This window comes from Apium graveolens, chromosome 9, assembly GCF_009905375.1.
Source record: "Apium graveolens cultivar Ventura chromosome 9, ASM990537v1, whole genome shotgun sequence".
Taxonomy (NCBI): domain Eukaryota; kingdom Viridiplantae; phylum Streptophyta; class Magnoliopsida; order Apiales; family Apiaceae; genus Apium; species Apium graveolens.
Genome location: NC_133655.1, coordinates 284,444,123 through 284,464,799, shown reverse-complemented (window position 1 = coordinate 284,464,799; position 20,677 = coordinate 284,444,123). Strand labels below are relative to the sequence as shown.

The 20,677-nt window shown below is 32.4% G+C and overlaps 2 protein-coding genes across 3 annotated transcripts; both read right to left on the bottom strand.

Annotated features, from left to right (window-relative positions):
- Nucleotides 1–2,288: 2,288 nt before the first annotated feature.
- LOC141684166 (uncharacterized) lies at nt 2,289–7,210 on the bottom strand. 2 transcript variants are annotated; one of them, XM_074489004.1, is made up of 7 exons: nt 6,975–7,210; nt 6,675–6,843; nt 6,452–6,561; nt 5,657–6,020; nt 3,010–3,349; nt 2,720–2,797; nt 2,289–2,577 (listed from the first exon to the last, which is right to left on the bottom strand). In XM_074489004.1, exons 4-7 carry the CDS (start codon nt 5,992–5,994, stop codon nt 2,524–2,526), a joined length of 810 nt encoding a protein of 269 aa, XP_074345105.1. In that variant the 5' UTR covers nt 5,995–6,020; nt 6,452–6,561; nt 6,675–6,843; nt 6,975–7,210; the 3' UTR covers nt 2,289–2,523. The 2 variants fall into 2 exon arrangements, with proteins under 2 accessions (XP_074345105.1, XP_074345104.1); XM_074489003.1 differs by having other exon boundaries at nt 6,452–6,544.
- A 904-nt stretch (nt 7,211–8,114) lies between these two features.
- Nucleotides 8,115–14,039, bottom strand: LOC141682872 (vacuolar-processing enzyme-like). The gene is made up of 9 exons (XM_074487560.1): nt 13,682–14,039; nt 11,948–12,112; nt 11,710–11,866; nt 10,606–10,691; nt 10,324–10,523; nt 9,802–9,850; nt 9,355–9,567; nt 8,782–8,988; nt 8,115–8,630 (listed from the first exon to the last, which is right to left on the bottom strand). The coding sequence occupies exons 1-9, from the start codon at nt 13,895–13,897 to the stop codon at nt 8,448–8,450; spliced, it is 1,476 nt and encodes a 491-aa protein (XP_074343661.1). The 5' UTR covers nt 13,898–14,039; the 3' UTR covers nt 8,115–8,447.
- Between the last annotated feature and the right edge of the window lie 6,638 nt (nt 14,040–20,677).

Genomic DNA, 20,677 nt, shown 5'->3' with positions numbered 1-20,677 from the left:
TTTTTTTAAAATCCTGGCCGTTGGATTGTTCATCCAACAGCCAGGAAGTGATGTGTTGGTTAACAGTTTGCTGACACATGATTGTCAGGGAACATGACCCAACAAGAATTCATTTCAGATTTTAAAGGATTGTTAATTATCTATAGATTTTAAAAGATTTTCGTTGATTTTAATTGTTCGCGGATTTTGATGGAATTGATCCAAAAATCTTGTAGAGTCTTGCAGATTTTGTGGAGTTTTTCAGAAATCCATCAAAATCTTATGTATTTCGAAGAGATTTCAAAATATTAAAAATGTATTATCAAATCCTTCAAAAGTCACAACTTTTTTAAATAAAAGAAAATCCAAAAACTTTTGAATACCATCAGATTTTAATGGATTATTTAAAATTCAAATCGAATACCACCAAATTTTGATTGATTTTTTGAAATCTAAATTGAATACACTTAGATTTTAAAAGACTTTTTTGCAATCCTTGTTGAATCTTTTCATATTTTAAAGAATTATTTAAAATCTAAATTGAATATCCCATGATTTTCAAAACCGATAAAAATCCTTCAAAATCTCAATTGAATACAAATCATGAAGCTGGAAGATCCGAATCTCGATAAATCCCCAATGTCTATTTAAAATGAAGGTAACCCTGGAACTCATTGCTATACTCCCAAGCTATAGTTTTCTAAATTTGATGGAAACTAATTAAAAAAATTGGACAAAGAAATCTTTAAAAATACTACAATCTCGGCAAAGTTACTGAAAATCAGAAGGTATAATACGGGTTTCCAATTAATTTCCTGCAAGAAGGATTGAAGATTAAATTGATTCTATTATTGATATAAGTTTTCAAGATCAAGCATTCAACCTCTGTTCTTTGTTACGCTAATTTTCACAAATTAGAACAATGTGTTGTAAACAGCTTAGGAGTTGAAAGCACTCAATGCTTCTTTGTGATATTTTAAATTTTGGTTGTAATCTTGTTATGATATTGGGGCTATTATTTTAGGTATGGAACATAATATCCGCAGAAAAATCCAAAGAGAACAAATCAATAATATGAATTTGGTTTTGGGTATTAGGAACGATAAAGAAATGAAAGAATTCATTAGACGAGTGCGAACGACTGTTGAATGTAGAAAAGTTGAAGGATGATAACGAAGAAATGTCAGGTGACGAGTTATTGGTAGCAGGCTAGCAGCTGATTTTGTTCTATTTTGTATTTTAGTCGTCGATAAATCCTTAACGAAGAAATGTGATTTGAAACAAAAGTAGAGAACTTATATTTTATTTCATAAAAAAAAAAATTTAAAATTATATTTCTAACTAGCCGGACAAATCACATTGAAATACGTGTAAAAGTCAAAGCGACAAATAAAAAAAACAGAGGGAGTATTTGACTGTGTGGATTTTTGAAATCCGGTTTATCACTTATCAATTATCATTATGAATTATTTTTCAATCAATTATCATTATGAATTATTTTTCAATGATATATTTTATTTTAAATAAGGATTTATAAGTTATATGTTATTATTTTAAGTATTAAAAATATACAATTTTTATTCTGATAAATTCCCAACTTGTTCATAAATTACTAGTCATTATTTTAATCGATTAGCTCCGATTTTCGAGTATCTAACTAGTAAATGTTTATTTGTTTTTCGAAAATAAAAAAACATATATAACTTTGGTTAGGTTGTTTATAATTTATCTAGTAAACAAATTAGATTATGCACGTTTATGGACTACACCTAAAACTCGGTAAGTGAATACCTTGAAAATGAAATTTTTATTCATTAATGGAGATTATATATATATCGAGTTAAAAAATACATTATCTATATCATGTTAAGACCAAAATAGTATTCTCTCCATCTCATATTATATGTCTTCTTTGGATTTGTGTCGATTAAATTGACTTAAGTTTGACTGAAATTTATTAATAATTTATAATTGAACAAAATAAAAAAATTACATCACCGGAAAGTAGATTTAATCTACTTTAATATATAATTTTTAGTTTTTTGAAATAATATAGGAATAATGTTTAATCGTTAGTCAAAAGTTGGTAAATTTGACTTCTATAAAAGGAAATGTGACACATAATATGAGATGTAGGAGAGTATTTATTTAACGAGATTATTCGTTTATCGAGGTCCCAGTGCTAAGCTGAGATTATTCGTTTATCGAGGTCCCAGTGCTGAGCTCTAGCACTTCCTTTGCTCTCCATGCTCATTAGATGGAATCGTGCAAACACAAACTAACACATCCACGGATGTCAAGAAGAAAAATGCTGATAATAATAACAGGATTTTATTCACGATGGCAAAAGGCAGAGAGAAATATGAAAGTCTTCCACATTCACTAAGAAGCAAAGAAATAAAACCTAACATATTATTCTATGCATAATTGCATCTCTCTCGTTTTGAAATGCTCAAGGGATGAGAACTCCGTCATCGAGGATGAGAGGTCCGTCTTCACCGCTAATATCGTTGCTACATTTACAGACATTTATCATTACATTCTTCACTCCGACTCCGAATCCACCATGTTTCCCATGGCTTTCAGCCCTCTTGGTCTCTGTAAGAAGACAATTTAAACATTTGACAACTGCATTTGTCTAAGAATTACTAGAATCAGAATTACAAGTCACGAAATTCTACTAATTTGTATCAAGCATTGAAAGTAAATATTAATTTCGTGTTAACGATTATAGTATTACCTTCTTATTCACCTTCCTCTCCCTGACCTCGTATCGTTCAAGCGTCAGATCGCACAACCATGCCCCCGGACTCACCAGCTGTACAATATTACATATTATCAAACACGAAAAATATTGCAGCAAAAATTGCAGGTCTATAGTGTTGGTGTAGTTTAATGGATACTTCCTCCTGATCATCAATTTTATTGACCGATTTCAAATGTATATCCAAGTATTGTGTTGCATAAATAAATTGCACAATAAATTTATCCCGTAAACAAATATTAAAGGGGAGAGAATGACTAACTAACATTGAGGGTGCGTTGAATAAACTTGGCACGCTTTTTAGGTCTATGAGGTAGTTTAGACCCTTTGATCGCCAAGAAATCTTCTTCTTTCTCCTTGTTTGTCAACCCTAACACAAACTTAGGTGGCCAGATCACCGCGCCTGGCTCGCTTCCTGAAGACGATCCGCCTTTCTCCGATGACCCGCCACCTCCCACCGCAGCCTCATTATGAGTATTATTGCAGTTGTTGTTTTTATTGCTATTAGTGGTGGTCCTGGAAGGACTATTACCTACTACCACTTTCTTATCCTGCCCAACTCCATTGCTTTGTGCTCCCTTCATGTTACCTGTACTCTCTGAATTCCTGCAAATCACATAACCTATCCAGTCAACAAATCATTCATTTGTTTACGTAAAAAGCGGAAAACAAACTGCGCCGCAAGACCTCGTACAAATATTTTTCGAATTTACGGAAATATTATTTTCTCGTAAAAAATGTAAAAAAAAAAATTCAAGGTGGAGAATTACAAGACTGACCTTGGGTTTAATGTGGTGGTAATAATTATAAAATTTTTTTTTTTCTTTGTTGAGTATATCTCTCTCCTTTTTGGTTTATGTGGATTGGAATGGATCAGATTGGGTTTTACGAGGGGAGATGAAAGAGAGGAGAATATTATATTATTTGATCTCCCAGCTGTGGGAAAGTATGACAAAGTGCAGGTGGCAAGATCTGGGCCGTTGATCAAAATGATGATAACCAAAAAACAATAAAGGCTCACAAACTATGTGTCCACTTTCATGTGAAAGTTATGTACATGTAATTGCGTGGGCGCGTGAGTCTATGTTGTTGTGGATTGTGTGAGAAAGTAACGGATGTGTTAGCTTATTGGACGCGTGGCCTAGTGAGAAAAAATATCATGAACTCTCGCACAATATTATATTGTACATTAATAAAAATAAATTATGTGTAATGACCTTTTTATCCCCCAACAAAAATGAACATGTCATCTTTATGTTGTTAGCATATGTGACATTCCAAATAATCACCGGTTAATTTGTGATCATCGGCCAGGTGCCGGAATTGAATATCGAAAACTTATACTCATTCCGTCCCAATTTATACGTCATGTTTGACTTTTTTATCAAATGACTCAACTTTGACCGTAAATTAAATATCAATCTTTCACTATTTTGAAAAACCGAAATATATATACTAAAATAGATTGCGTGTACTTTCTAATAATATAATTTTTATAATTTTTTCGATTATATATTATATGAAATTTTCAGTCAAAATTAGATTAATTTGACCACAAAAAATCAAACAGAGAACAGATAAATTAGGACGGAGGGAGTAGTAATTATCTTTAGGTCGTATTTGATCCGATAAAATAACATTTTATCCTCTACCTTGAATCGTCTCTACATACTTCAATACTTGATTCATCCGATAAACAATATATTTATACAAATAATTTTAATTTAGGAACTAATCAGGAATAAACGATTATTACAATATAACATAATTTTGCGATATGTGTATTATAACAAATTTTTTGGTATAAATACACAAACAACTATTTCGGGGTACCATATGCTCTTAAGAATCAATTGCCCCTAACAATCATCTTTAATATGATGTTTAATGACTAAAGTGTTGAGGAAGGGAGACTTTAAACATCCCAACTTGTAGAAGGAAGCTAAAAAGCCAGTATTATTATTGAGAAAGGACCAATAATAGCAGCAGCCAGCACCAAAGGCAGCCCTACCCTACCACGCCATTTGCTTTCAAAATTCAAACTTTAAAACTAACTCTACAGGCACTCAAAACTCACCACTTGCTTCATAATTATTCAACTTTTTTTCCTCAGAATACATGAATACATCCAATCCCATACCTGGTGTCTGGTTTAGAAAAAAAAAAAAATTTGATCTGGTTTTAATTATTAAACCTGCAAAACTGGCCAAATCCCCCTCTTAATAACAAAAACATAATCTCAATATTTGAAATTTGAAACACCATTTCTTAATACTTGCACTATTACCACTTGCTCTATTACAGAGACGCACACTACTGTACAAAAATCAATTTTAACTCAAATAAATACTCGAAAATCAGAGATCAATCGCACAAAATCGAACAAAATACTCTAACGAATATCCTAAAGTTCTCGGGATCTCTAACAAGTATTTGGGTTTAAGCACCACAATGCAATGAATTTCCATTTTTACGGGTATGAATTATGCCAATACAACATACTAACATACTTCCTCCGTCAGCACGGAATTTAAGAAAAATGATAAAATAGTGGAGAAAAGTTAAAAAAGTGAGTAAATTAGTGAGACCGATTAATATTATATCTATAAAGTAGGTACAGTGATGAGAAGTGTGGAGTTAGTTATTTTTCTAGAAGTACATTTTATAGACTATAGTGCCATCAAAAGTGACCAACCCTAACCTAACGTAATCCTCACTTTTGGCCTTTGCAAAAAATTATTCTACCGAACATTTAATCCAATAAAAATTCAAAAACAAAATCAAATAAAAACCCCACTCACACACGTCACATGACCTCACCCCCCAACTAAACCCCACCATTCCCGGAGCGTACACTACACGCACCAATAAAAAACAAACAAAAACAACAATAATATACAAAATTTTCATTACCTGAGAACACGTTGAGCCGGAGAAGCCGGACGTGGCCGGAGATTAAGATGACCGTTACTCTGATTCAAATTCGGGTCGGGCCTAACGACCCGACGATCAACCCGAGCCCGGATTCTCGGACCCGATGGAACTTGTTGATGTTGTAAATCGTTGTTATTGTTGTTGTCTTTAACTTGAACTTTCATGCAACGTAATCTTTTACGATTGCCCCACTGTAAAACAAACTGAGACGACGTCGTAACAGGCGGTTTAGTTTGATCTGTTGTTATAGATCTTATAACCCCTTGTCTATTGTTATTGCTGTTGTTGCTATTAATATGTTGTTGCTGCTTCTCCATTATTATCTCCCTTTTTATTTGCCCACCTGTCAGTCACCATTACCAAACATTATTACCCCCACTGCGGTTAATAAATTTTAATCCATAATTATTCACCTTTTTTACTGCTGTAAATAAAATTATAAGATGAAGAAGAAAACAGACAATGAGACAAGACAATCTAGATGCTTGTTAAAACAAAACTATCAAGAACACTATGGAGATGAAAGATCATTAGACTTCGAAACTTTCGAAAACTTTGAAATTGGTATGCGAATGATTTGGAAAACTGTTGTGAAGAAATTGCAATTACATTGGCATTTTAAAACATCAGAGGATCTGATGATCTAGAGACATGATAGAAGAGATGAAAGACGAGAAACATAATTTACCAACTTATTAGCGTGAAGAAGCAAGTGATAATATAAACAGAGAATATGAAGAAGAAGCTTGATAATCAAATCAAGGCAAAGCATACCTTAATTCAGAAATCTGCGTTGATTTCTTATTATTGATCTTTAATCTTCTTCAATATTAACAACAAATTCCTCGGTACATCCAATTCACAATTCTGATACATCAACACCGCTAAATTAGCAAAACAGAGCACAAAATTCTCGTATCAGCAGCAGAAACACGAATAATACACACACAAATAGTTGTAAACAACAAAATCAAATCAAATGTGTGATTCTACTCACTGTTTATTCGAAAAAAATATCGAATTCTCCGGATGTGAATCAACAGAACGATTTGCTTGGTTTCGTTAACATAGCTTTGTAGAAAATCATTGTTGAACACTATATATTTATCCGATCTCCTGGCCTTCTCGAAATCTGTCTTCAATCTACTGAAATGTACCAAAACAATCTGCAAACAAAAATTCAAACAAATCACCACTCTTCACAACACATCATATCATCATATTCATAAATTTGTGAGAATTATGAATTTTACAACGGAATTTAACTCTATTTCGATGAACGATAACAAATTCTAACCTCTTGAAATTATCGAAACGATTCAAACAATCGAAGAAATGTAACCAAATTTAACACAGTTTCTTAACGAGACTGTTTTCGATCAGCTGTTTCAATCTCGAATAGCTACAGATCTTATGAGAACTTAAATGTTTATTCAGTAACATATAGATACACAAATGTGTGTGTATATAGAAACCAGAGAAGGAGACAGAAGCTTTCTCTCTCTACGTTTCTCTCTCTCTAAAATAAAAGAGACGAAATGGTCTCTCTTCCTTTGAAACACATTCTTTTATACCCAACCAGTTTGCATTTTTAACGCCGTTTATATCATGTCACCTCTCCCTGGGGGATTCCCGTTACGCCGTTATGTTACTTTCACGCCGTTAACTGTGGGTTAATCGGTTTTTTTTTCTTAAATGTGGGTTGATCGGTTAGTGATTTTTAAATATTAATGCAGTTTATATTTTTATTATATTTTATGTAAAGATTAATTTCGGATTTATAAAAAATTAAAAAAAAATCTTTCAAAAAGATAATGTGTATTTTACATTCAAAATAATTTGAAATTTTTAAATAGGAAAGAAGATGCAGCAAGGTTCACAACGATAAATTTGTAATTTTCTGATGATTATAATATTCAACTATATTTAACATAATAAATTTATTACAACTTCTGTCTTGAAGGTAAAGACAAATAAGATACCCACAGAGTGCCTTGTTTTGCTCGATTGTCATCACAATGCTGCATCTACATTATATTTTGTTACTCTATAGCGATGTTGTAAAAATTGATAATCGATTAGACGATCTTATAATGATTAATCGGATAATTATTTACTAATTGGATGATTAATGAGAATATTAATTGGACATATTATAATATCAATTAACTTATTAACCTTAGTGTATTAGTTTAAAAAAATATGTAACGATTAATCAGATTTTGAAAATTAAATCGATGAAGTACCTATAAAAATTGGTCAAATCGAAAATTTTTAAAACAAGAAAGAATTGTCTATTAAATAAAACACAAATCAAACATGCTTCGTTCAACATCTCACAATCTCACTCGCAAAGTATGGTAAGATGTTGCTCTACATCTCGCAAGTAAGATGTTGCTCTACATCTCGCATTCTCACTCGTCGGAAGAGCAAGACATGATACGAAAATAAGTGTATACACATACATTCATAACATGATATGACTACTGTCATAAAATTTATCCAGGCCATAAAATTCCATATATACAGGACAAACTTGCCATCTTTCCGGACATACATGGAGCATGCGACATAATAATTAATACACATACCATGGCTAAAGCAACTAACAGTACAAACAAACTTGCAGGGATGTTATCGACTATATTTACATTGCCCAAATTTTGCATTTATACAAAGCCATTAACTAATTGTAAATGAAGCCAAAGTAATGCATAAGATCACATTCAAGATGCAATTAGTCGATAATGGCCATTAGCTGGATCCATTATTACGCAGTAAATCCCTTGCTGACAGAGCTCCATGGATTACTAGGAAAAGTCAGACAAGCTTGTGCTGATGCCTCAGACATCTGCTCCTCGCTGATTCCAGCATTGCACATATTAGCAATAGAACGCATGTGCTTCATCCCGTATTGAGATAAGGATCCACAATATGTTTCAAATGTCCTAACCTGTAAAAGTAAAATGGTGTTTTGTTTTCACTAAGAGCCCAAAATGTAAGGAAACGTTGCATAAAAATTAGGTAATCATCTCCCTGTTATCGTATTAGGGTGGACAACACAAACAATAAATGCAGATAAAAGTAGAGTAAGCTAAAATTACCAGTGTTTTAAGACAGAGCCAGTCATCGACAAGAGGTTCCCCAGCAGGACGGACTGTTTTGAGCACCTCAGAACCACTATCAATACCAAAAAGGAGTTTTCCTATAAGTTGTACACTATTGTCTAGATGCATTCGATGTGACATAGCTTCAGAAAACTGTTTCTGAGCTTTGATTTTCCTAGCAGAGCCTTCAGGAGCCTTGCGGTACTGCCCACAACATAGATATAATTCAAAAATAAGTATGATGACAAGAAATTAGTTGGGCTAGGTAAACAAGGTTCATGGTGATGTGTAAGGCAACAAAAGATTTATTCATTTCTTGCCCAAAGCTTCAATAAATTGAACGAAACTACTATAGGATGAGATTTGCCCAACTGCCTACAAGTAAAGTTCTCTGTTAAATATTTAACAAAAAAAAGAGTTCCCTGTTAAGTATTTATTGTGTACAATTGTGAACTAAGCATAATATTTTCCAGTTTTTCGGACAATTTTTTTCACTCATCCAATTTAAGTATCTGACAATATGATTAACAAGGACGAGAATAAGATGATACGATAAGTTTGCAGACAAACCTTGTCCCAAAAATGTAATAGATCAGCATCCCGCTGATTAACAGCTTTTGTAGCTGACAATCTAAGGGAGTTATCTTCAACGAAAGTAAAGTTATCATTTGCAGGATTTGTCCCCATATACATGAAAAGCTCCTCTGTGCTAAGCTTGAGATCACCATATTGCATGACATGGGAACCCCAGCCTGAATTGTCATTTGAAGTTCTCTTTTTAACCTACAATTTAGAAATGAAAAATGTGGGATACTCTAATAAAATAAATTATTTTTTCATACAACAACTTTGATTGTAGAACATATTCAAGGACACCAACTCACCAACCCATATATGAACTAGTACCCTAGTAATCTCGTCTTGAACAATCTTTTTAGCAAGAATTTTACATTATATGCCACAGACATTTTACCATTTTACATCTTCTTCAAGATCAAAATTGTTATGAGATCCTACCTCTTGATATTGCTGCCGTAGTGTTTCCGTGCGCAAATTGTGTATATCACTGGTCACAGATTCAAAAAATTGATTATCACAAGAGGTTCGAATAAGACAAAAAAAAGATAGTAATTTTGCAATGTCAGGAAAAATTGACACATTACTGATCAGTTATCACTGATCAAGCTAGACCAGAAAACATTGCAGAGATGCACATCTTTAGTGTATACTAATGGGTAAGATGCATGTACATTTTTAATTCTCAAATATGACTACTTGGATGCTTGCATGGTTTATTTTTATTTATTTTTTAATTTTTTAAAAAAACAAGAGGAACAAGTTATAAAATTATGCATGATAGCGTATATATTATAAGAAATGTTTTGAGTTGTATGTTCTATAAAGTTCAAATAACTTAATAATAAATTGAACTTATTATTGTCAGTGGTATCTACGGTAACTTTTGAAAATATTACAGATGTGAGACACAATATTTTCACTTAAAAGATAGAATTGAAAGCTCAAAGAAGTTGAGCTTACCTGTCCTCCATCCACGCAACACTATACAAGTCACCTAAACAAGTTTCATATTCTTGGGGAGGGCTGGGATACTCTCCCGGACAATAGGTTCCCCAGCTGCTCTCATATGCATTGGAGGCTGTGGTTGCATAGATATTTAAACCTTCAGGAAGCAGACCCTCAAAGATACTTCCAGATTCACAAGCTTCAAGGTAAAATACCTACAGATACACAACATTATGCATAAAATTAACATCACAATATCTATACAGAATTGATAAACACAGCAACAGAATAATTTACCAAGCTTTTATATGTTCCAGAAGCATGTTTCTTTTTTAATACATCAACCAGGTCACCAGCATACATGTAAGGATTTGTTGGCATCCCTGGATTTAGATAGAGGAGAAGAGAAACCGTGCGGTTAGTGTAATAACTTAGAATTAATACTCTGTTTGTAGGTTTAAATGCCAAAGATTATTATAAAAATAGATTATACAATGCAGAGGGTACTATATTGATATATAATAACCGTCTCAGAATATTGATCTAAATTTCATTTCAGGAATGAGAATGCCTAATTTATCTGACTACTATGGAGATGGTTTTCGATATATTTGTACAAACATATCAACTACTCATTATTAAAAACTCCATCTCCCTAAAGAGATTACTTTCAATAAAGAAATAAAAACAGTAAAGTTGCCAACTCTCCCAAACTATGAATCTGTCAAGGGAAGAGCTTACCTATATTATGTATCCATAACACTCTCCTAAACTTGAAAACCCATTTTTTGGGATCGAAGTGGGACCCCTTCTTCGGGCAAATTAAGCCTTAGTGTGCCGAATAAGTTTTTTTGAGAATACTGACTACTGAGAGTGACTCGAGAAGAAAAGAGAGCTCCAGTCATAATTGAGCAAATGTTTATCTAGTATCTACTAATGTACTCCACCAGAACTGAAGCTGTAACTAAATTACTTTATTTGGATCATATATCTTCTACAAAGATATCAAGAAAGGTAAAAAGGAAAGGCAACAACAGTTTATTTTTCGCTAGTCACCTTTCTGATATAATACATAAACTAATACTGGATCAAGACAACTAAGAAAACACCTTAAACTTAGTTTCACAAAGACTTGATCATTTATCTTAAATTTGAAAACACATGTATATAGCTGGTATACATGTTAATAAATCTCAAACATATGTAGATTAGATATCTTTATTCTAGCCATGCATAATTATGGGTAATTATCTTAAACCACAAATTTGAATCAAAGCAAGTGACACCTTTTTAGCACCACAGGTAACACAAAGCTACAGAGAACCATTATCGAACACAAACATATTTTAAATTCTTTCAGAAAACAATACAGAATATATAGACAACAAAAAGAGACCATACCAAGTACACCAGGGCCGCCATGGTCAGAGTAGTATATGAAAATGTGATCATTTGGACCACTTTCCACAACCTTCCCACTCCCTCCAGTAGTAGCAGATTTGTTGCCAAGAATAGCAGCAAAAACATTGTTGACAGTAACATCTTCTCCAGTGTAATCCTGATGCGAAGCAACATAAGGAGAAGAAACAAAGAGACATTACATATATTAAAGAATTAATGCCTAAACAGAAGGTCATACCTTTGGAACACCATTATATACATCAGAACCATGAGGGCTGTTAATAATTACTCCGGGCCTTGGGTTCTCTTCATCATATGCAATGTCATCATACATGAAGACAACAATATTCTCTTCTTTGACACCTCCTCTCCTCAAGAGTTGATAGGCATGGCATATATCAGCCTGTACATTTTTTATTAGGTTGTCAAAAAGTAGCCATTAGAAACTATCACTAAAGGATAAGTCTCTAGTCTAACATTTAAGTAAGCCCATAATTAAAAAACAAACCTGCTGCATTCAATACAATTACATACGACCATGCCAGTATACATATCTTATAGTAGCATTGTTTTAATCAAAAGTACCAAGTGCATGGTAAATCCTCTACAAACAATTTTCATGACTATTCATACAAGTGACTTTGGTGCCATGCCACTCACACCCCAAGTATACAGAATCAATTGAAACATGAAATCCCATTAAATGCCGTTAAGATCTAAAAGGGGCGTATGTAATAAAACATGAACCTGACTACAAGTAATGCAGATAGACAAATTGAACTTGTAAACATTCATTACACATAATTATTAAATCAAAGAATGCTAACAGCGTCCATTGAAAGTTAAACTACAAGTAATCAACCAAGTCATATAATAAGTTCATTTGAAAAACATAAAGTTTTCGGCTTGAATTAAATTATTTGAAAATGTATAAATGATAAAAGCAAATGAAAGCCATGCCATATAATCACCAAGCAAGCAACTGTTTTGCAGATTTGGTGTCTTTACCAGACCCCACACTACTTGGTTTTTGCGGCTAATGTAATTTGAAACTAACTCACAGACAGCACACACTACTAATTCATGAAATAAAGATACCGTCTATGTTTTTGTGAGTATATGCAGATCCCACTCCCCCACATGCATTATATGACTATCATATCATCTCACATAAGATCGAAAACAAACAAACTGTACTATTGCCTCAAATGATATTTATTTTCATGAATATGATAAGTGGTTCATGTCTTAAGAATATCTTCATCCACCCTTACTTAGTGAAGTCTTTGTGCTAACTCTTATCCAAAATAATTTAAGAATATTCTTCTTTTCTCTTCCAAAAAGAGAAATATCAAGCAATCTTATCGGTAAGCTTTAAAAATTATTAGCAACTGAACCCAACATATACTTTGAAATACAAACAAGCATAGTTCATAGAAACAGCATAATCACTAGTCTAATCTTTATATTGAAATCTGAACTCCTAATTCAAGATGAATTCGAGAGATTTCGAGACATTTCAAGTATGTGTGTACATCTAAATGTATGCAAATTGATAATCATCAACCAAAAAAATTATATCCAGCAACTTCACAAATTTAGCTAAGCATAAAAAAACAAAATCAACAACAAAAATTCGCATGCTGTCATCATTCTTTGGGCCCACACGCTAAGACCAATCATAACAGTTTCTTAATTTTTATCAAACAACAAATAAGAATACGCACATACCGCAATAAAAACAAACAACTTCACCAAATAAAGAAAAGCAATAAACTCATCTCCACACGAATTAAAACAAACATCATTACAATCAGTTCATATATACTTTAAACTACATAAATTAAATTTAGTTTAATTAGTGAGAACAGTTTTAGCTTTTAAAAAGACGTATTCTCCGTATATATAAAAACAATATATATACGAGAATATGTCCGGCTAAAACTGTTCTAACGATAATGATGATGAATACCTGGTGTCTATAATTCCAGTAACCGTTGGATCCAGCAATCAGAACCGCCCATCTGGTTCCAACGGAGTCATCGTCATCGGAAACAGCCCGGAAAAAACTCGGAACCTCAGAAGGCAACTTCAACACGCCACCTAAAATATCATGCCGGCTCTCAACAACGGCAGAGATAGAAACAAGCACTACAAGCACCACTGCTCCGGCGAGATATCGTATCATCGTAAATATATCCTGTTGCGTAAATGAGAAGAAGATAAGTGGTGTGTGTAGAGGTGTGTGTTGTGTGTGTATATATAAAAGAGATATTTGCAGAGACTTTTGTAGCGGATGAAATTGTAAATTAAAGTGGGGGGTGCGGAGAATTAATAAGAGCCGTTCAGAGGTGTGTATTTCGCTTTCTCATTAAGCAGCACTACGTAATGTAGTCGGAAATGGAGTGATAAATTAAATGTATACTAACTCGTCCCGTTCGTTCTATACATTTATTGTTTACACGTATTTCGAGATTTTTATAAAGTATAGTTTCATAATGTTTTTTTTAAATAAAAATTTTAACATGAAACTTTTATTTAGAAAAAAAAATTTAAAATATTGTGAAATTATGTTTTAAAAAAGTATTAAAAAGCGTACCGAAAAATAATGTATAAATTTTAATGAAACAGAAATAGTATTACAGAGAAAAGTGGGGCCGGTGTTTTACTTGATTCTTGGGCAATGTTTTGCCCTGCACTGTTCGACAACAAAGTTTTGTTTTGTGAAAGAGGTCGCAGTTTGGGGACGGTTCTCGAATGCTGAGTTGTCGTGAATTAATTTATTGTCGAAGTTGTTTCGAGATTGTTCTCGAATGTTGAATTGTCACGATTTAATTTATTATTGAAGTTGTTTTGAGATTGTTCGTTGTCGGAATTTAATATGTTATTATTAATAAATATAAGAAGTGTTTTGTGATTATGTATAAATTTTACGAATTAAAACACGGTATAGATTAGTTAAAAATATTTATGAAAATTGGTTCGAAATATTTAGCCGAAATTCGTATCGTGATGGTTTTAATTTTCACATCCAAATTTCATTTTGGTAGTTACTTATAATAATGTTAAAAATATATTTGTGTAGTAGAATGTTATGTTGACAAAAGGGATTTAGTTTAAATTAACCGACAACTAATTATAATTCTACCTAATTATGTTGATTAGGGATGTTGATGTGCTTTGCTATACTGTAAAGTAAGTATTTGTTTAGTTATTTGGGGATGATAAAGTGATAACTTTTATAATATCATGCTAATTTTCTTTTGATTGCTAAATATTCGTTCCATAATTATGCGAAGTATTAATTTGATTTATTGACTCGGAAAGCTATTTTTTTTCTCTTTTTTGAAGCTCTCTGAAAACTATATTTGACACACTGCAACCGATATTTTCTGATCTATAAACATATATTAAAATTAAATTTTAGTTTATTTTAGGGGATTTCTCATAAATACCCAAGTTTTACAATCTTTTTTAAAAATACTATCATTTTTCAAAAATATATTCAAAAATAAATTCTACAACTTGGGAACCATTTTGCAAACACATTTGTAACCGTATTTTCAACATAGATGCAACACATAATTCAATCCGAAATACAAATTCAAACAATTGCACAATTCAAGTTAAATACAATCTATTATGCAACATCATATTTTTAAAAATATTTTCATAATAAAAATCGTATTTTTATAATTTTTTAAAAAAATTGATAAACTTACAAATAATTTTATAAAAAATTATATTTTTAATAAATTCTTTATTTTTATCTCCCCAAGTTTATTAAAGGGTAAGCACTTAATAAAATCTAGCCGAAGTAGGGTACATAATGCATGACATAACTAACACAACATCCACCTATAATCCAATTTCTCCGACTGCGCCTAATTCTTTTCAAATATATATTTCTGACAGGTGAGCAAATGATAGAATATTAGAATTAGAAGGATTGAATTAATCATTTGCCAACAGATGATAATCTAGTAAATTGTACAGCTAAGTTTATGAAATAAACAAGTTAAAAACATACTATATTTTAATCGAAGTAAGTTGTAAACAAATATGTGTGCACCAAACTATTCTTTTAGTACTTCAGTACTTTAATTATACTCCCTCCGTTCCTCTCATTTTTTAATATTTAGAGAGTCTCCGGCACAATTTTTTTATATATATAAAGTAAAGTTTAATAACTTTTTAAAAATTTTATTTTCCTAAATAAAAATTTAAAATATTTAGTTTTTATTTAAAATCATAAGGTCGTAAAAATAAGTTATCAAACTGTACTTAATATGCAATTTCAAATGTTTTTGGAACACTCTCTCTAGAATATAAAAGAAATGAGGGTGAAGGTGTGAGTAATACCTTAGACCAGGTTGGACGGCTTAATTAAGAGTTTATCCTCTCTTATTCTCGATTTAAATTTGACTCATCCTGATAATATTCTAAAATAAATATTCAATTATAAGACTATAAGATATATTGGAAAATAACATTATTTATACATTGTTCCTCTTATATATAGAACTGGATTATTTATGGCCAAATATGTGCTACATTATAAATATTATTATATCTAAGGATAAATAAATAAATATATATATATAATTTTAATAAACAAATATAATAAATAAATAAATAAAATAATAAAATAATTTGTAAATAAATATACAAATAACTATTAACTAATTATTGTGTCATGGACACATATTTATTAAATATGTTCACTTATATGCACTCCCTCTATTTCATTTTAATAGTCGTTTAACTTTTCTGCACTTATTTCGAAGTGATTTGACCGCATAGTTAAAATAATAATTTTTAAAATTTTGGTTTTTTGAATAAAAATATGTAACTTAAACTTTTATTTGTAAAAGAAAAATTTTAAAAATAATCATTTTTACTATACGGTCAAAGCATCTTGAAATATGTGCTGAAAAATCAAGAGACAGTTAAAATGATAATTAGCGTGAACATTGTGTTCCCGTATTTGTCACAAACTGTATGGACAAACTAGTCCGTGAACATGTTCTCAAATTATATTAACTAGCATGTTTCGAACATTATAATCAAATTTGTTCAAAAATATTTTAGTGAGAGTGTGGGACTTATTCACGAATTTTTTAGCCTAACTTAAAATCATATTCATGTATAACACCAAATTGTTCATGTAAAATAATGGGAAAGCTAATGCTTATTGGTGGGTGATGGCTAGGGATGTAACCGTTCGAATTCAGCTCGGTAATAATTGAGTAGGTTGGAGCTGTTCAATTTTCCAGCGATTTTCCAGCGAATCGTGCTCGATCATAAAATTACTCGAATCGTAAGGTTCGTTGGCCTAATCGAGCCTTTATTATTCTAAATTTTCGTATCAATATTTATATTTATTTAATATATATAATCGAGTCAAACTAATCTTATTTCGAGATTTTTTGTTAAAATTTTGTGAAATTAAGTCGAGATTTCGGGACGAGATCTTGTGCCCGTTTGGGAAATGTTAAAATAAGTAGGTTATGACTTAAAATTAATAAGTGACTTAAAAATGATAAGTAGATGGATACTTATAAGTTATGTAAGTGTTTGATTAATTTTACTTATAAACCATAATTTTTTTAACTTAAAATGAACTAAAATAAATAATTTTTAAATATTATTATCTTAATTTATGACTTTTAAATTAACTTAACATTTTAAAACTAAAATTAATAAAAAGTGAAAAATCAAAATAAGTTGAGAAAAAACGTCGTTACTAATATTCAACTCATCAGCTTTTAAGTTGTAAATTTGACTTATAAATTGGATCGACAAACAATCTGAGATAAGTACTTACGGGCTTATAAGTTATAAGTAACTTACACAAACAGACCCCTTATATATCAAACTTTTACAATTGGAGATTTTTATTTGGTGATGCTAAAAAAATCAACTTATAGCTCGGTCTCTGTGAGTCTGTGGCCCAACATTTTCAGCTATAAAGAAAGGAGATCAATGACTGATTTAGGACCTGTTCCCGATGTTTTTAACGAGAAGTAAGAAACTAATAATGAGGTAAAATATTTTCATCAAATGTTTAAAATGAAAGTTTTGGAGTAAAAGATTATTAAATTTATATTTATTAAAACTTAGTTTCACTCCTTTTAAAAATTCAGAAATACTATTACGGATAAAAGTGAAACTACTTTAAGAGTATAGACAAATGATCTCTAATAACCTTTTTTTATGTTAAGCTAAACTCTAAACAACTTGTTAGTATCTAAGTAAAAAAAGAGAAAACCGGGTCTGAGGAAATTACCTTAGTTTAGAATATTTTATATGAAAATATTTTAAGAACAAATCTGTAATTATAAACACGATCACTTGTTTTTAATCTCAGATATGTCTCCCGGTCATCACGAGCCCACCAATACCATAAAAAAAAACAAACAGAAGATACTTTGTCTCAATTTTCGGATCCTTGGTTTTATTAGGCCAACTCCTGTAGGTAAACAGTATTTCTTGACTTGATTACAAACTGCAGACAGTAAACGTGCCGTAACCGTAAGTAGAGCTGGCCAAATGGGCGGGTTTGAACCGCTCATTCGGGACCGGTTCGTACCGAAACCGTAAAAAATTCGGACCGAACCGGGCCGGTTCAAACCCGCACAGCTCGGTAATTTAGGTGAACCGAACACGAATACCAATTTTAGAACCCGGGACCGCACGAGCCCGCACGAGCCCGCACGAGCCAAGCCCGCACGAGCCGCACGGCAAGCCAGCCCGCACAGCCCGAGCCAGCCCGCACAGCACGCCCGCGGGTGGCACGCACGCGCCAACGTCTTCCTCTGCTCCCTGCTCTTCTTTCTGCCATGGCTGCACTCTGAATCTCTGATTCCCTGCAGGTTAACGTTACCTCCTCCAACTCCAAGGCTCCAACGGTCCTCTAATTTCCTTATAAATATATACATACAAACACAACTTTTATTCACAGTTCTTCGAGTTCGACCTCTCTGTTTCTCTCAATCTCAATTCTCAATTTCTCCGACTTTTTTCTCCTTATAAATATATACATACAAAAACAACTTTCTCTGTTTCTCTCAATCTCAATTCTCAATTTCTCCGACTTTTATTCACAGTTCTTCGACCATTCGCAATTTTCAATTAACAACAAAAATTCGAATATTAAAAAAAGGTAACAGATATTCGCGAACAGGAAAATGGAACAGGGAAGAGGGAGCATTTCTTCTCAAGGTTCAACCCCATCGGCTTCGATGCTCCCGCCTCGACCCGGATCCACGTTTAATACCGAAGAAGGTATGTTATTTTATAGTTTTATTCGTGTATTATATATATAATATATTGTTTATTCGTTTTGTAAATTCATTTTTTTAATTCATGAATGTAATTTTTTTAATTGGTTATTGTAATTTTATTAATAGATTATAATATTTTTATTCGTTTTTAATTTTATTCGTTTTTTAATTTCTGTAGGTGCTACGAGTTCGAGACAATCGTCGCACGTGTGGACATATTTTTCGAAAGAAGCTATGCCGGATAATCCGAATAGATTTAAAGTACATTGTTTGATTTGTGTACAAAATGGTAGACCACAACCACCATTTAGTTATGCTCGAGGGACCGGCACGGGAACACTAAGCCGACATTTGGAGAATATTCACTCTATTACGAAGGCGAGTCACGAAAGCGGAGAAGCACGAAGAGGTCCACAACAATCACAACTCGGTGGTTTTATGACATCAACGGGAGGTGGAGGTATGCCTTTTTCCTATAGTAGAGATAGAATGATAGAAAGTTTTGCTACTTATGTTACACTAGACGAGTTACCATTTTCTCACGGTGAGAGTGATAATTTAGAATATATGATGAAAACTACGATAAATCCGGCATTTAGAAAAATTCCTAGAAACACACTAAAACGGCACACAATAACACAATATCATTGCGCTAGAGCACAATTAATTGAATTTTTTCGAGAATTTGATGGTATGGTTTCGTTAACTAGTGATTGTTGGAGTTCGAGTCAAGGTGAGCCTTATATATGTGTTACCGTTCATTGGATTGGTGTTGATTACATGTTACAAAAACGAATTATTGCATTTGATGTTATGGACGAATCACACACCGGTTATAATATTATGTCTAGAATTTTAGATACAATTAAAGAATTTAATTTGTTTAACAAGGTATTCACAATTTCCTTAGATAATGCTGCTAATAACAACAAATGTATTAATTATATTAGGACCGAAATTCCTTCAGTTTTAGATGGAGTATTTTTACACATTAGATGTTGTGCTCACATAGTTAACTTAACGGCTCAAGTAGGAATTCAACAAATAACTAATTTATTAGAACCTATTAGGAAGGTAATTAAGTATCTACGTTTGGCGGGTAAATATAGGTCTAGGTACAAGAAATTGTGTAAAGAAAATGGACTAAGGCCGGTTCGTGATTCAACCCGCACGGCCCGGTTCACGAATTCGTTCGGTTCGGTTACGAGTCCTGTTATCACGGTTCAAACCCGACCCGAGGCCGATTCGTAATTCAGCGGTCCGGTTCAGTGTTCAATTACCGAGTGTTCAACCCGTGTGCGGCCCGGCCCGGCACGCACGGACCGCACACTTGGCCAGCACTAGCCGTAAGTAACACAACTCCGTGTTAATCAAATGGAGATGTCCCTGTCCCTTGTAAACATCACCAATTCATAATTTTAGGGTTTTGATGGAGAGGATCGGAATATACAAATGACTTATTTTTAAAAAAAATAAAATTGTTCCTGTATTCTGATTTGATCGTCTATTGAAAATCTTGCGATGTTAGTGTTGAAAAGTCAAGTGAGAAATCAATTCTTAAAACTAAATGCCCGTTTGGGAAATCTTAAAATAAGTAACTTATGACTTAAAATGATTAAGTGCGAAATAAGTGATAAGTTGAAATACTTATAAGTTCTAAGTTCTATAAGTGTTTGGATAAA

Bases quoted from the DNA above. Each gene is read 5' to 3' on its own strand.
- LOC141682872 (XM_074487560.1), bottom strand. From the start codon at position 13,897: ATGATACGATATCTCGCCGGAGCAGTGGTGCTTGTAGTGCTTGTTTCT. The intron at 9,851-10,323 runs GTAAGCTCAACT...ATCTGTGACCAG, and splicing joins GTTGCGTGGATGGAGGACAG to TGATATACACAATTTGCGCA. The intron at 8,631-8,781 runs GTAATTTTAGCT...TTACTTTTACAG, and splicing joins GGCTCTGTCTTAAAACACTG to GTTAGGACATTTGAAACATA.
- LOC141684166 (XM_074489004.1), bottom strand. From the start codon at position 5,994: ATGGAGAAGCAGCAACAACATATTAATAGCAACAACAGCAATAACAAT. The intron at 2,798-3,009 runs GTTAGTTAGTCA...AATATTGTACAG, and splicing joins TTATTCAACGCACCCTCAAT to CTGGTGAGTCCGGGGGCATG. The intron at 2,578-2,719 runs GTAATACTATAA...GTCTTCTTACAG, and splicing joins AGAGGAAGGTGAATAAGAAG to AGACCAAGAGGGCTGAAAGC.